This window comes from Halyomorpha halys, unplaced genomic scaffold, assembly GCF_000696795.3.
Source record: "Halyomorpha halys isolate HHAL.00 unplaced genomic scaffold, Hhal_1.1 Scaffold1460.1, whole genome shotgun sequence".
In the NCBI taxonomy this organism is placed as follows: domain Eukaryota; kingdom Metazoa; phylum Arthropoda; class Insecta; order Hemiptera; family Pentatomidae; genus Halyomorpha; species Halyomorpha halys.
In genome coordinates, this window is record NW_027105776.1 from 6,299 (window position 1) to 22,741 (window position 16,443).

The window sequence follows — 16,443 nt, forward strand, 5'->3', positions numbered from 1 at the left end:
ACCCAATTGAACAAAACTTAAATACAGAACAATATTTATTAAGCATACTACAAAAGACATAATTACAAATAATAAGGGTTAAGCCAGAATTAAAGTTAATATATTAGAAATAAAGTTTTGATCTTAAAGAAAGTTCAAAATGATGAGCCAAGGAAATAAAATAGAAATTACTTTATTCATTTTTTTTAAAGCTTAAATTTAATCTTTTAGACTAATTGTCACAATAGTAACATTTATAATAATATCATGTGTGTCCCATCATGGGAAAATCTTAAACAATATAAATATTGTTTTCTTTTGCCTACTTTCAACACAAACACATTCGTCTTAATCCCATGCACAGAAACTATCAGTTCCGTCTTCATAAATTTTCAGAAAGGTTTTGAACTTTAAAGTTTTTTTCTTCTTTGCAGGTTCAGTCCTTTTACAAATTTATCTTTATTTTCAATTTTTCCGTCTTTTTATTCACTAATCTTTTTTTTTTTTTTTATTTCATAGTGACTTTAGTTTATGCGATATTTCGAATCAATGGATGGTTCTCCTATCCCTCATATTACCCATCTCATACTTCACTTATCAATCCCTAATTCCCCAAGTCCATCTATTCCATATTCGGTATAGATGGAACAATCTTGTTCCCACTAATGAACCAGCCGAACGATACAAAATGAAACGGAGAAAAAAAATATCAGAAATCCCAGAAACCTCAAACACAGTGTTGTAGTGGTTATGAAAATTATAGGATTTAGTACGGCCTGGATGAATTCGCGCCTAGTGGAAATATCGTATAGTACATTATTGTTGTGTATTATGTGTGTGGTCTTCACCCTCCAAAGACTGCTGAAGTAGAAGGAGTTCATCCGCAAGGTTGAAATAGTTTCATCGCTCATCCCAGCCAGGTGGATAACATGACTCCATGCACTTACTACCATGGCTACAACTGGAGCCTTGAGCATTCGGCCCTACTTGGATAGGTAGATATACCCATGATATCCCCCCTTAGTCGTGAGTCAGGGCCGAACAGACTAGCTTGGCTGCTGCTGACCTTAACAGCAAGAACAAGAACAAGAAAAAGAGGAGCCTCCGAAATCATGCAATCGAATGCGTAGAGCCTGTTAAATAAAAAGCCCGACAGTGATAGAAGAATCTCCGATACCACAAATAGTTCTTATCACCTCTTGTGTCAAAAGCTAGGAATATACAAAATTTCTTTCCTTCTAGTAAATAAACTCCAAATACCCAAAAGATCAGTGGACTCGAATGTATATAGAAGGATCGATCACAAACGCAACAACAAACGGTGGGCTAGGTGTCCAAAAGAAATTTCCTGCGGGAACATCATTCACAAAGCTGTACCAACAGTACTTCTTCAAATTATTGAACTGAGAAAGAAGCCCGATGGTGAAGCGTCGAGACTAGCTTGGGACACTGAGATCTGAAAAATCGAAAATTATTTTCCTTAAACATACAGTCACAATTTCACAAGAGGGGATCATAACACAAAAAAATACCATCCTTCCCAGCCGGACCCACCCTACTAAGACCCCCAGGAAGCGACCGTCCTATACTACTTTTGAAATATTCGCTTAAAACGAGAAGAGGATATTTAACATAGTTTAATCGAGCAATATTTAAAAAGCGCCTGAAATTGTAAAACGGCGTGAAACCCCACCCTCCGTGGTGGCCTAACTTATCTGAAGTACGAAAAAGACACTTTTTAAATGTGGAGAAAACAAAGGCCAGAAAAAGACAGCTAATAAACTCGACTGCCTAATGGTCCTCCTCAATTAAATCATCCTGCAGTGGATCCCTGGACTTTGGAGCCTCGCTGAAAACGTGAGGGTAAGCAGGTCAGCTGACATGGAGAGGTACAGGAATCCGCAGTTCAAATGTTTCCTCAGCCTTCAAGGAGTGCAAACGCTGACTACAGCCGAACTCACTCATCAACTTACTTATCATCTACGAACTCACTCGACGAGAGCAGCACCTCATCTTCCGTAGGCGAACAGGACACAGCAGTCTTACAACTCACCTGTTCATAAACTTCCGTATTGTCTCCAGTTCCCTTGATAAGTGCGGAGGAGTTGACATAATGCCAAGCACATGCTTTACACGTAGAGGAACTTATCTGAAGAAAGAAGATTTGTTTGGCCCTCTCCCACTGAAGTGCAAAGAAAGCTCTATTGAAGCTTGAGGAGAATCACTGTTCCTCATTTCAGTCCTAACCTGGCCATCTAAGGGAAGAATGCAGAAGGGTAACTTTATTTTTTTTTATATAATTAGTAACGTAATATGGATGTTTATAGTTTTGTAACAAATCATTACAAAATTTCCTTTTTAGATTATTATATTTGGAATAGTATGACAAAGCTATTTAGTGACCTAAATGGGAAATCAGGTAGAAATAGTTGGGGAATTTTAGATCAGATCTACTTATTAAATTTAATGAGGAATAATTTCCTATGATCTCAGTTACAATCAAGTGGAAACAGTGCTTACAGGATCAGTAATATTTATGACATGGTGTTGTAGTACTTACTACCAGGATATAATTTTGGCAGCAAAGATTAAATAATATATAATTTTTTTGGAGGTCTCTGTTTTTAAATATTTCCCTTTCAGGATGAGCTATTTGAGCAGTCACCCACTGCTAAGTCAGTAATTCAACTTTCAATGAGATAGAGTAAACAGAACGATTGAGTGTGAGTTTTGATCATATCACCACCTTGCACAATTATTGGTCAACAAACTGTACCTTCATATCCTAACTGTACTTACATGCCTGCGAGCCTTCATGGGGGTGTAGCTGAATCAAATTTCATTTAATGTATTTTATTTTGGAATTTATGACATTTAGTATTGTCAACAAAAAAATGATTACCAGATAGTAAATCTGGTGGACATTTTTGTAGGGATTTCACTTACTGACTACAGAGTATCTCAGTTTTGATATGCGGGTCCTCTTTTTCTGCATATTTCCTGAGCCAGCCAGAGATGAGTGTGTTCCAGAGGGAATAGTACAACATGGTGTGTGATAAAACGAGTCATAATCTCATATTATTGATTACATTATTATAATGTCATATTATCGATATCATAAATATATAGTAATTTATAAGAGAATAAAACTTCCCAAAGGAGCCAATCATTAACTTGTTTTGCTCCAATGGTTTTACTCTTATAGATAAGATGATATAACCCTTCATAGAGCCGAACTGTCTACTGCGCAAAGATATGGCCTAATATGCAAATGCCTGTCATGAACTTTTAAAGTATGTACCTACTTTATTTATCAATTTTTATTATTTTTTTTTTTTATTATTTTCATTTCAAATATAGAATATTATACAAAAGAGGATATAATGTGAGAGGAAAAAGAAATAATATACACAAGATGTCACTAAGAATGCTGAAAACACATTTTAATATAAACTTAAAAACTTCAACTTTAGTACAATATGAAAAATTATATAATATATACATATATAATATTTTTTACACATTTATACACGATTATAAACTGTGATTATAATTTATTTTACTAAGACAGCTTTTATAAAATGTATATATCTAAAGATAAAAATTAAAACACAAATATAATTAAAACTAATCACACCTGAGCTAAAGCAAAGCAGCTTTTTTTCAGGGGACATATGTTTGTAGCATAAACAATATATATCCATAGCCTTCTACTTATTACATTTGAGGCATTTGGTAATTTCAATGAAATACCTATATAAAATTCTTTGCTGTGATGCTCAAGTAATAAATCAATTAAGATTTTTTGGTTAAGAAAATTAATTGTAAGTATTATCGATACTAAATATACAAATATGTATCGACACTATTGAACTCAATACGTCCATAATTCAGAACAGTTTGGACAACGCGCTTGATTATTGGTAGTTTGAAGAACATGAAGAGTGACAACTATACTATATCATAAGTTTTAGCTATTCCAGCTATGTAAAATTACTTCAATAATTGCATCTTTTCATTTACATATTAAGGAAAGAGTAAGAAGCACATTAAGAAGATGTCACGTTAGTATTCACATGTAGACTATAGTTTTGAAAACATAGACATAGATAAAAATAGGTTAACATTCACAGATTGTAATTACTTTATTTTGAGCCTTAGTTCTATCTTCAGTAAACAATTATTTCAAGGTCAACAGAAACCTTCAATCATATCCTTCATCAGTTAAGAAAGTTTTTAACTCTTCTGGCTAAACCATCCAATCAAATTTTATAGACCATGTTTCAAAGAAGAAATTATCATTTATTATATTAGACATATAATGAATGAAATTAGGCATTTTTCTTTAGACTAAAACTATTACTATGAAGGGTGAATTAAAATCACTGTATTTCTAAATGTATAATACTTTAATCTATTTAAAGTGGTACATAATTTTATGGTTGTTATTTCATATCTCTCTCTATGGACCTTTTTTAATTCATTAATCGACAAAAATGATAAAATGGCAGTCATGTTAGTTTTAGCAAACATTACACTTGTCATGACTAGCTGCGCTAATTACAAGTGTTACTTTTCCTTTTTGAAACAGAACAATGAAGATTCCTTAACCAAGAACTTGAATACTTTAACGAGCAATTCCTTTGGAATTCTGATATTTTTTAGTGCGGATGTTACACTTATCTTTTTTGGTCTCTAGAAATGTTTTCTTCATAAGCTCTCTTTCGTTGTTAATCGATATTAGAGGAATTCACCTATTTTTTTTTTTTTTTTTCGTAAATATTAGTTTTTCTTCTATTCAACGTTTTAGCAAATCAGATAATAATAAAAACCGACATTGATTTTTTTTTTTTATATATATATGTTTGACAATTATAATTATTTAACCAAATGTAACGAGTAAGAAGGTCTTATTTTGAATATACACATCATATTGATAAAGTCACACTGTGGTCTCCACTTAGGCCGATGGCTTTCTGCTCATGCCTGCCCTATACTTGACAGTCCCTCAAGAATAGATAGACAAAGAGCAAAGCACACTTGAGATTATTGGAATGACCACTCTTTCGAATTAGATTAATATTTATCCCTATCATGTCAATATAGTTTATCTCACATTTTGGATTGGGACTGAGTGAAAACTGAGATGGAATTCAATGTCAAATGGCAACTAGATGTGTGTCTTGGAAATTTATTTTCCCTAATCAAATTATGAAACAGGTACGTAGGCTTAATTTTATTTTTAGACTGCTATTTTTATGTCTCAATCCAAAATATTTCGGTTATAGTCTAAATCCCTAATACACACTATGGCTAGATAAAAATATAAAAGTGCTTTCTTACCCATATGCTTAAGTATTGATCTTCAACCACTTTTTTTAAAAAATATAAATAATAGTTAATTAAAAAAATTAAAATAAATATATATATATTATTGACATAAATATTTTCAGTGGGATTTTTGCATTATCTTCAATATGTGGATACTAAGTAATACAAATTCATCAAACTATCCAATTTTAATCATAATCAGAAAACTACTGAAAACGAGCAAAATAAAGCAAAACACAAAAACCAAACATATAAATTTATTTCAAAAAAATCAAAAGATAAAAATACATTATACAAAAATAATAACAATATGCTATTAGAACTAGTATTTATTAAAATAAAAAATATATTTATGTATAAGATATAAACAAAACTAACTATATAGATGTACACCATTATAGTGATAAGTGAATTTTTCTATAATTTTTATCTACATGGATGTTTAACAATCCCCTAGGTAACTTTAACACCGTATTGGTCTGATTCAAAGAAAAAAAAAAAATGAACGTTCATTGTATCAATCATAATAGAAAACATATATATATTTATTAGCATACATATACAACACATCTGACGCTGAGGAATGTTCTAAATTAATGTTGAAAATATTTACTAACCATAATCGATATACTGGCTAAATATATTGTAAACAATTTCATTTTATCACATATATGAAAAAAAAAAGTAACTTGAGTGACTAGTAATATAAGCATCCATTTAATTACAGACAAGTTTAAAGTACTGAATATTCAATAGAAGAAGTATTTATAAATATGTGGCAGCATTGTTAGATGTTATCTACAATGAACGCTCTTAAATTAATACACACCGCACATGATGAGTTACACCAATTTATATTACACTAAACTAGAAAATTTTCACATCAAAAAGGACATCGGAATTAGCCTAGTGATATTCAAAAATAGAAAAGCTTCTAAAATTCCTAGTATAAAATATATAGTACATAATTTTTAATATAACAAAAAATTAAAATCAGTGATAAAAGGAACACAACCACAAAACAATGTAGTTTACACTAAATTATCTTATTCTAAGTTTATAAAATGTTGTCACAGTACAAAAATACTAAAGTACAAATATTCATTTTCATTGATGAAATTAATATTCATATCATACCAATTTTCCATGCATGATTAACATAGTGCAAAAACTCTGTTTAATAAAAAATATATATATGTATAATCATATATATAAGTATAAATATATATGTACGCCTAGGAATACATATATACTTATATACATACATATGAGATAAATGTTAAGAATCTAGTTGTTAACAATCACATTGATATAAAGAACATGCAAAAGGATAGAAGCAGGATATTTTCCTGCTGGCTTTTATGTTTCCGAAGAAACTAGCCAGATAACCTAGACAGTAAGTAGTCTTACATAAAGAGTACAAAATGTTATTGAATTATAGCCCTAAATCTATTCATGTTTCAAAACCACTATCTATTTAAAGATAAATAACAAAACTAATTTACCATGAGAGAAAACTCATCATCATAAATTTTTTTTTTTTGTAAAACTACGAAGATGCAGCAAATTTGTAGACATGTGAAGTTATTAAAAGGAATTTGAAATTCCATTAGATAGAAATCTATCTCTAAAAATTTACTTTTGATCTTCGCATAATATACATATATGTATACGTACATATATACATATATGTATACATGTATGTATATACATAAACATATATTCATAATACAAACTAGCCTCTAAAATGTAAAAGTATTGTAACCGACAGTATAAAAATATTGAAACGAGTTTGTCTACAAAAATGGTTTAACAATTTTTTTTTTTTATTTCTTAGATTTTTTATTTATAAAAAGTAATATAAAATATTCAACCAAAAAAATATAAAATGGCAACTTGCCTATCAAACATTTTCATATAAAATAATACAAAAGATGAAAAATTAAATAAATATAAAAAATCTATTATGTACTTTAATACTTTCACCTTGATAAGAAAAGTTCTGGGGATATAATACATAAAATCATATCAATACTGCTGCATTGAAATATTGTGGGAAGAACCTTCTTTTACATATTTTCCTATTTTTTTTTAACAGTTAATTTTTTTTTTCAATCAGTTTAACAAAAAAAGTGATTATAGTGAGAAAGCATCATCAAAAGGATATGACCAAAAAGTCAGGGGAGTACATAAATAATGATTTTTTTTTTTCATTTTTTTCAGGTACCGCACAATTCACTAGGTAGGATGTTGGGGTTTGGTATTGATGAGGTAAGACAGGGAAATGCAGGGACCCCCTTTGACTAGCTGAATCCTGGCACTGGTCTTCTATCACTTCCCTCTATCTACAATGCTTAACACTTCCCGCATCTCTTACCAAGCTCATTAATCACAATAACAGAATGAGATAAACAAAATCGATAACATTATATTCATTTTTACAATGCGTGAAAAGTACGCTATTTACACCATTCAACATAGTATTCCGATTAATACTATAAAATTTCACTAAAATAATTCAACTATTCTGTATGTATGAAAAATAAATTATTTAATTATAAAAAATCTAATTCAGCGTTTTAGCCTTTTTCCATTATTTTTAGTATAGATTTTGTAAAATGGCTTTCCTTCGAGCTCCAGGTGAGGGAATCATTAGGGCAGCCTTGAAGGGTTTCTGGTCTTCACCCTTATAAAGCTTCCATATGCGTTCCTATCAGTTTGGATGGGGGTGCTGCCTTTTTCTTTCTTTTTTTTCCAGACGAACATTCTCTCTTCTGTCTTATAGTCTCTTTGGCTTTTCTAATCAATCTTTCCCATTTTTTTTGTTGTTTTAAATATATTTCATTTCTAACCTAACCTTCCCATTAGATTAAGGTCCTTACATTAATTACAATTGATAAGAAATAAAATTGAGATATTTAAACATTAATAAGGCCATATATAAAGCAACATTTATCCCTCAAAGCCCGAAAAAATATTGAACTAAGGCCAGAATCACAGTTGAAGGCAACACAACATTTGGAAAGTTTAAGGATGAGATCCACATAATAATTTCAATTTTTTTTTCTTTTTTCAATATGACTTACCTATACTTAATATTAGCAAAGGTACATTTAATTTTTTTTTTAATAGGTTCTTAGTTGCAACTCAATCTTTGGATTTGTAACCAAGTAATTAAATTTAAAAAAATAATAAATAAATAAAAAAATAAGTGGCAAGTAGAACTTTTTAAGTCACATTAAAATATCACCTTATGTACCTTAGTAATATAACGGATTAATCATGATAATTTTTTTTGAAGATTTAAGTATAAAAACACCATTTAAAAGCTTAGTTGTTTAACTAGAAGAATTGGAAAATGTTAGGAATGGAAAATCTTCTATTCCCTCAAAAGAAAAAAAAAATGGATTCACAATAAGCTAATAGAAAAATTACCATTCGGTTTTCAAGATACTTCAGGTGATATACATACTTATTTTTTTTTTTCGCAGGAGCATAAAGCTGTTTAAGCTATAAAATGTATAAAATCATTTATAAAATTAAAAAAATTTCACAGGACTAGTTTGAATAAAAAAATTAGTCTGTCTTGAGATATGGGCACATGGAAAAGGAAGATGGGAAGATGAGAAGACGGTATCAGTTGGGCTATCTAAGTCTTGATTTAGTTGGCGACAAGGAGATGCTGGAATTGGCTGGGTGAATACCCAGCTGAGAAACTTGCCAGTGAATCAATTAACTGTTGCTGCTTGCTGGTCGATCCATCGCTCGACTGGCTGCTGCCTTGCTGGCCACCTGTTGGGGTTCCTCCGGTGTAGTATTGATCTAGGTACGGAAATTTGTGATAGATCTCCGATCCTGGATAACCATAATATGGCGAATAGAGGAAGTCATGAGGTGGAGATAGTGAGCGACCAGGTGAGCCTGGATGAAGACTGTGATGCCCAGCACCAGCCTGCTGCTGTTGCATCGCACGTTGCTTGATATAGTTGGAGAACTCCGTAGGTGACATCCTAAAACATCAAGAGTTCTTAATATTAGTCATGAAACTATAAAATAAGTATAAACTATAAATAATATAATTATAAATAAAAAAAACAACAGGATAATAAATTAAAAACATTACAGAATTCTGCCATTAAGGTATATAGTAATATGAATATTTTTGTACGAAAAGCATATTAAGATTTTGAATTTTTTTTGGGCCATATTGCTAAAATTAATAATCTATTACATTTTTTATATTAATTAATTATTTTAATGGTAAATTATTTTTCATATAATTACAATTAAATAATATTATTAATTAAAACAACAGTCTCAACGAAGTAGTTCTTGAATGAGAGAAGCTCAAAGCACTCATATCATCAAGATACAATTATTTCATAATAAATTAAGTCATTGTTCAACAACCATATCTCAGTAAGGTATAGAACAATAACGAGTAAAGTAAAATGATTTAGAAGTTTCATTAAAATTTTTAATAAAATGAAAAAACAAGATAATTGATACTTATAACAATGTAAGGAGGAAACCAATTGAGTTATATAAATAACTTTATCTAAAACAATGAAGTGCTTTTAGTAAGAGCAAAAAAAAAAAAAAATTAATAAATAATAAAACTAGAGAAGGCTACTGATAGAAATAGTTTGATGCGTAATATAGTTAAATTTAATACTACAAAAATTTCCTAAAATTGCATTGAACAATTTTAGTACCAAAATGTATAAAAAGTATATGCTTATACATTTTCTCCACAATGCTTCTATTTTTATTGATTAATAATGATATGATATATCTAAAATCATATAAATTCATGGGACCTTACAATTAAGCATGAGTAAATCATTCTTTTAGTATATCATGAGGTGTTTTTAGTATTATTTTGTTCAGTCTATAACTTTTTCAAACATAATTGATATTTTATTTTTCAATGGAACAAAAATAAAATTTAACTAATAGCAGGAAAAAATCATCTTTTAACTTAGTGTAGTAACACAGATTTATCTTTGTTCGAACTACAAATGTGTAAAAGTGATTCTCCAAAAACTGGCAATTGAATAGAATAGGTTTCCAAAGATGTGCATTGATTCACTCTGGTAACAATACTGCCTTAGAGAAATTTTTTTTTCATAGGTGTGATAAATTAATTATGTTGCTAAAGTTTCATTTGCCATGAACACTTTAATTCTTATTACATGGCTGTTCTAAAGTAGCATTTTTTACATTTAAGTATGTATTAACTTTATTTTCTCTTAATTAGAAGGTTACAAAAATCATTTCAATAATTTCTTTTTTGTGTTAGAACAGACTAGAGCATTAACAAAAAACAAAATAAACATTACCATGGCATTATGAAACAGGTCAGAAAGAAAATTGATGTGGAGTAATTGAATTTTAATTTATTTTATATGATTAATTATATTTTTTATATATATCAAATGAGGTCTTAAATGTTAATAATTAGGCAGTCATTTTATGATTGTCGTGGTTGTTTATTATCATAGCATCGTCTTGACCATGATAAAAATATTTTTTTTTGTTATTTTGCAATTAAAGTTTTAGATGATAGCTATTTTAATTAGGTCCTAACTTGAGAATAACCATTTTTTTTATTTTTAGAGATGAGATGTTTTTGAAAATCGCACGCTATTTGAGAATCACCCATGAAAATAACATAGGAAAAATATATTATAGAATATAAATGTACCTGTTTGCCCTCTTGCTATTGGTCTTCAGCTTGGTGCTACCGAACTTGGTCTGGGCAAAAGTGGCCGTGGTGAATGTGAGAGGTGCGGTAGTTCTGGGAATGAATGTAGATGGACTCGGAGACGCAGGAGCCTTGAAGGCCGGGGACACCTCTTGGGACAGGGGGGGCGACCCCTTGGGACTGAGGCTGAGAGCCCCCAGGCCAGCCTCTATCGGCCTGAAGCACTGCGCCTCTGGGTTGAACGTCTTGATCACTTCTCTGTCTGCGTTGGCCTCTTCGTGCACGTCATTGGCCTCGTTGTAGAGGACTTTGATGGTCCCCTTCTCTCCGATCCTGTAGGATACCTCACCAGGGTCCACCCACACTGCTAGGTCCGCTGGGAGGTTTTCCAGGATGTCTTGAATTGGGACTCCACTCTCTCGTGCTGCCCTTTCGAAGACGGCGTCAACAGGGTCTCCAGTCTTCAAACATCGGAACGCGGACCCTTTGAATGGCTTTTCCGGGTACCAATGTCCTCTGAATTTTTCTTTGAGTGCCTTTTCGAGCTCTTCTCCGAATATGTTGACCCTCCTCCTCGGCAGTTTGTTGTAAAGGTAGGAGATGACAAAGTTAAGCGCTACTTGTACTTCTATATGCATCTTGTCTCTCGGTTGAAGCTTAAGATGTTTCGCATATAACGGGATCACCAAGTCCCGCTTCGTATTTCTCGATTCGATTCTAGCCTGCCCTCGCCTAAGCTCTCCCCAATGTTCACTCCGATCTGAAAAAAAAATGAGAAAAATATTATTAATAAAATTTTTATTTTTAAGATACTTTAAAAACTATGTGAAGAAAGGTAATTAAATTATTATAATTAGATTTAATTCATTTTACATTCTTCAAACTGCATAAATTGCGTCACCCTCTCCATTATAAGTTTTTATGATTAATATCATACAAATTTAATTTTAACCTCTGATGATGCTAATAATATTTATAAATGTTTGACTTATTCAAATACTGACTTTTGGAAGTTCAGCTTGTCCAATGACCTAGGAGGTGTCCAATTAATACCGCATTGGATAAGGTCTAGTATCGCATGGACTGTATTTGGAGCGGGATCCACCCAATCTGACCCGGTTGCAACATCTCGTTTGCATTTGGAAATGGCAGTGGCTCTTGGGAACAAGTCCTCCAGCTAAATGTCACAGCCTCACCCTGATAGTATCGCTATTTATGTAATCCATCATCTATCCACGCCCAGTTCGGCTATCACCAAACGGGCTTGTCGAATTGTTTGCAACCAAAGGGGATGGGCTTACTGCTGCGTGCATGGGGCAAAACAATAAGGACTCCAATTAAAGTGGCTGTCAGCCATAGAATATGATGATAATATTATTAGTATTGAAATTTACTAATGTATTTAATATTGAGTAAATCTAATATATAAAAATGAATATTTGTTTGTAGGTAATTCATGCACTAGCATACCGTTCGCCCGGTTGTGATTGGGCTTAAATTAATTATATTTTATTTTTATTTTTCAAAAAGAAATCAAAGGCGAAAATGTTGGACCAAAAAATTTTATTTTCCGATAATTTTCAAAAATTCACATTAAGGGTTTCTCGAGGAGTAAAAACAAATATCATGTTTGTTTCACTCCTAAAAAATCTTTTACCATATTTTGATTGGTCAGTAATTCTGATTTTTTTCATTATATAAAAACTTTTCATATTGAATGTAATATATACAAGACAATATCATAGATAATCAAATAGATTAAATAATAAGAAAAGATACGATTATCCAGCAAAGTTAGATGGTCCAATAGTAGCCGTCTGATCACTTTATCTCTATGTTAATTGATATCAAAATTTCAATTGTTATAAGTAAATATACATGATATAACACGTCAAAATTTTTGAACTGATTCTTCTTTAATATAATTAAAGGATACTGTCTACTGTGACTTTTTTAAGTACCAAATATTAAATTCCTGATGTTGATTAGTTAATCACATGAACTTGATTATTAACTCAATATATGCACAAAAAACGCAGTTTTAATCCAACTTTGACGCGCATGAAACAGAACTAGTACAAAAATGAACAAGATAATGAGAATAAGATAACAAAAGGACAAAAAAAAGTCACCTATTCTATTTCAGTTTTTCAACTGCTGTTCTTAATATATACATATATATTAAACATAATATAAGGCAATCCACAGCGAAGGTGATATTTGCCTATGCATATTGACTGACCTCTCGAGCACATTCCTAATATCATCACATCTATACTGGAATATATAAACTGATTTCATAGCAATAGTTTATATTAAAAAATATATATAAATGAAATGAAATTGAGAGAGAAAAGAAAACTATAGATTTTTTTTTTCGATAACACAAAGTGACATAATTAATTTAAATAAATCCAACTTGTTATATATATATATTTTTTGTTAAGGAAATCAAATATTTCCGAAATTTAAGGGCTACTATCGTTTAATAAACTTGCCAAATGATAGGGTAATCAGGTCCCTGCAGTCTGTCAGTATGTATGGTATTTAACTGTTAGTGGTATGTTGCACTGGCTACGTGCTGGTCATTATGTTCCAGACAGTAAAAATTATTTATTAAATAAATTAATATGAAAATTGCGAAACACTTTATTCGCTATTTAGTGAGATGAACGGGGACAGCGCAATATCAAACTGTGACCTATATATAGATCTGACTCCAGCATTCCTCCTCACTTCACTGTTTACGTATTGCATTAGCAGCATTTTTTTTTTTTAGTCAAACTGTATTAAAAACGAACTTTAATAAAATTCATTAACATAGAACTGTTGTATTGGACAGGCTCCGGAAACTGCTTATAACATTACATAGCAGATTTTGACCGGTACGCGTTACTAAGATGTAGACTTCTAGGCCTATATATGTAATCATAGAATATGAGGCTTCTTCAATAGATAGGGTATCCCTTTTAAATTTCATTAGAAAGACAAAGAGGTTCGATATAGAGGAATAAAAGTCATAAAAAGAATTATTCCATTGGTCTGTCTTGGGGTTGACAAAAAAGACATACCCTCCCCCTTCCCCTACATCATTACCAATACCAGTAATACATTATTATCATTACCAATAAATTTATCTTTAATTGAAGTAACAAAAAAATATAATTTAGGTTTATCGAACCTAATATAAGTCATGTAATAATTTCGATGTAAACATGTTTTAACCATTTTAAAATACACAATTACACAAAAGACACACTCATTTACATTTGTATAGTATTGTTTAATTTTTTCAAGAAAGATTCCAGCACATTTAAATGCATGATGCAACTACCCATCCCAAGTGGTCTGTCACTACCAAACAAATTTAAGATTCTTTTCAATGTTTAATTATACTATTTTAAGAAACAAAAGCTACAAAATAATATGATTGACGTCATAGTTGGACAGGAATCATGAGTAATTTAATTACATATTTCAGTAGTACTATAATAACACCAAGATAACCGATAATGGTCCAAAGCATCAAACATTAGTGGTGTCCAAAAACAAATACACTTAAGTAATTGCAATTACAATTGTATGAAATTTAACACATTTGTAGATTCAGTTTATCGGAACATATTTCTCATGAGCGGAAATCGTAAAAATTAAAATGAATCAGTATGGAACCGCGCGTTCATAAAATCAATTTATTATTCATTTTTAGCATCTTTGAAAACATATAAATAATCCGTAATATCTTAATAAATCTATACGCCTTATCTTAAACTGGATATAATTTTCATATATTATATATATTCTTTTCACTTTCTGACAATACAATAATTTTACATAAAGAAAATAATACATTCAATAGAAAAATAATTGAGTCTATTTAGATATTAGAAACCATTAATTATACAGTGAATTTTTAAAGAGACACGAGAAATCTGGACCAACACTGTGTAGAGATTTTAAACATAATTAATTTATGAAAAATATAGGTAAGAATTAATGTTAACATTTATAAATAACTTTGGATAAGAATTTTAATAATAAATGATATGAGAATTTAAACCAAAATACAGTTGAAATTATTAAATTATATGCCTGACCTGAGTGTAAGGTGATAAAGTATTATTATTATTGTTATTATTATATAGCGACAGAGCGTGGAGGTGCCCGAATTGGCCGAGATGTTGGACTTTTAAAGAAGTAAAGAATGTTTTGAGACTTAAACTTAATACAATTTAATTTTCATATTTTGGAGCCGTTGTAAACCGATTTTTTCCGTTTTTATGTCAATTATTTGTAATTAAAATGACAATTACTTGTAATTATATTGTAATTAAATGGAATTCTAGGGGGAAAATAACAATTACAAGTAATTACATTTTGCTCAAATCTGATTGACATGCATATCAATAATTATGTTTTATTAAAATAATAATAAAAGAAATATTAATTTAATTTATTACTAATTTTAAGGAACCCTATCAGAGTATTTCAGGTCTGGAACGACAAAGATATTAGAACATAAATATTCATATCAGTTGACAATCTAATGACTGTTTGAATTCAATAAGACCTTTTTAATTTGGAATTGATTTGAATAACTGTTTTAATAACATTACGTCGGTTGTTGGATATTTACATAACCTGCTAACGAATTAAAACAATCGAACATATGCTGATCAGGTAGATAACCTACCTCATCAGAATATATTCAATTGTTTATACCGTAGGTATAAATTTAAAATAAAAATAAAATCAATTTCAATATCATTTTTAAAATTGTTTTAATATCGAGAAATACTCTTTATGAACATAGTTTGATAATGTTCATTTTTTCCCCTGCTGTTTACATATATTTTGAGAGATTTTATTTATTTGTATGTATCTTTGTTTCATTTATTTATTTTTATCCTTACTTTTTTTTTATATGTTTCTTAATTTTAGTATCAATGTGATCAGTTATCACTATTATCTATTCCCCCCACAACGTTGTGGCAAATTGTAATATTTATCAATAAATTAAGTTTTTAATACAAAAAAAAATGAGAAAATTAAAAAAAAAAATAAAGAGATACAATTATAGTGATAAAATCTTCTTTCATCTATATTTTTACAAAATACAACAAGTTAACTTGTTTAGTGATTAGGTAATCCACTTACATGTGACAGATATCTGTCGTGCAAGTCATATCACAACAGTGAGAAAGTATGACATTGCTTGTTTCACGCTCATGGTGAACCCATTGTAACTAACCTAACGCAAATAGTTTTACTAATACTAACAACAAGCAAACTTGATAGAACTAGAGTACTGTCACAAAAGCAAATCTATAGTGTGTATAATACGACTTATACTACTTTGTCCTACCTTTTTTATATACCAGGTCATTCAAAAAGTCCTGTCGTTTTTTTGGGGGAAATTATAAATA

General features: G+C 30.3%; 1 protein-coding gene across 5 annotated transcripts in view; it reads right to left on the minus strand.

Moving 5' to 3' along the window:
* Nucleotides 1-5,551: 5,551 nt before the first annotated feature.
* The window catches only part of LOC106689760 (protein Tob1), a 228,671-nt gene continuing 217,779 nt past the window's right edge, over nt 5,552-16,443 (minus strand). For all 5 annotated transcript variants that reach the window (XM_014434921.3, XM_067053503.1, XM_014434919.3 and 2 more), the window contains 2 exons: nt 11,018-11,777; nt 5,552-9,320 (listed from right to left, as the gene is read on the minus strand). In XM_014434921.3, coding sequence (XP_014290407.1) covers nt 8,972-9,320; nt 11,018-11,655 — 987 coding nt within the window. In that variant the 5' untranslated portion in view covers nt 11,656-11,777 and the 3' untranslated portion in view covers nt 5,552-8,971. The remainder of the gene's footprint in view (nt 9,321-11,017; nt 11,778-16,443) is intronic.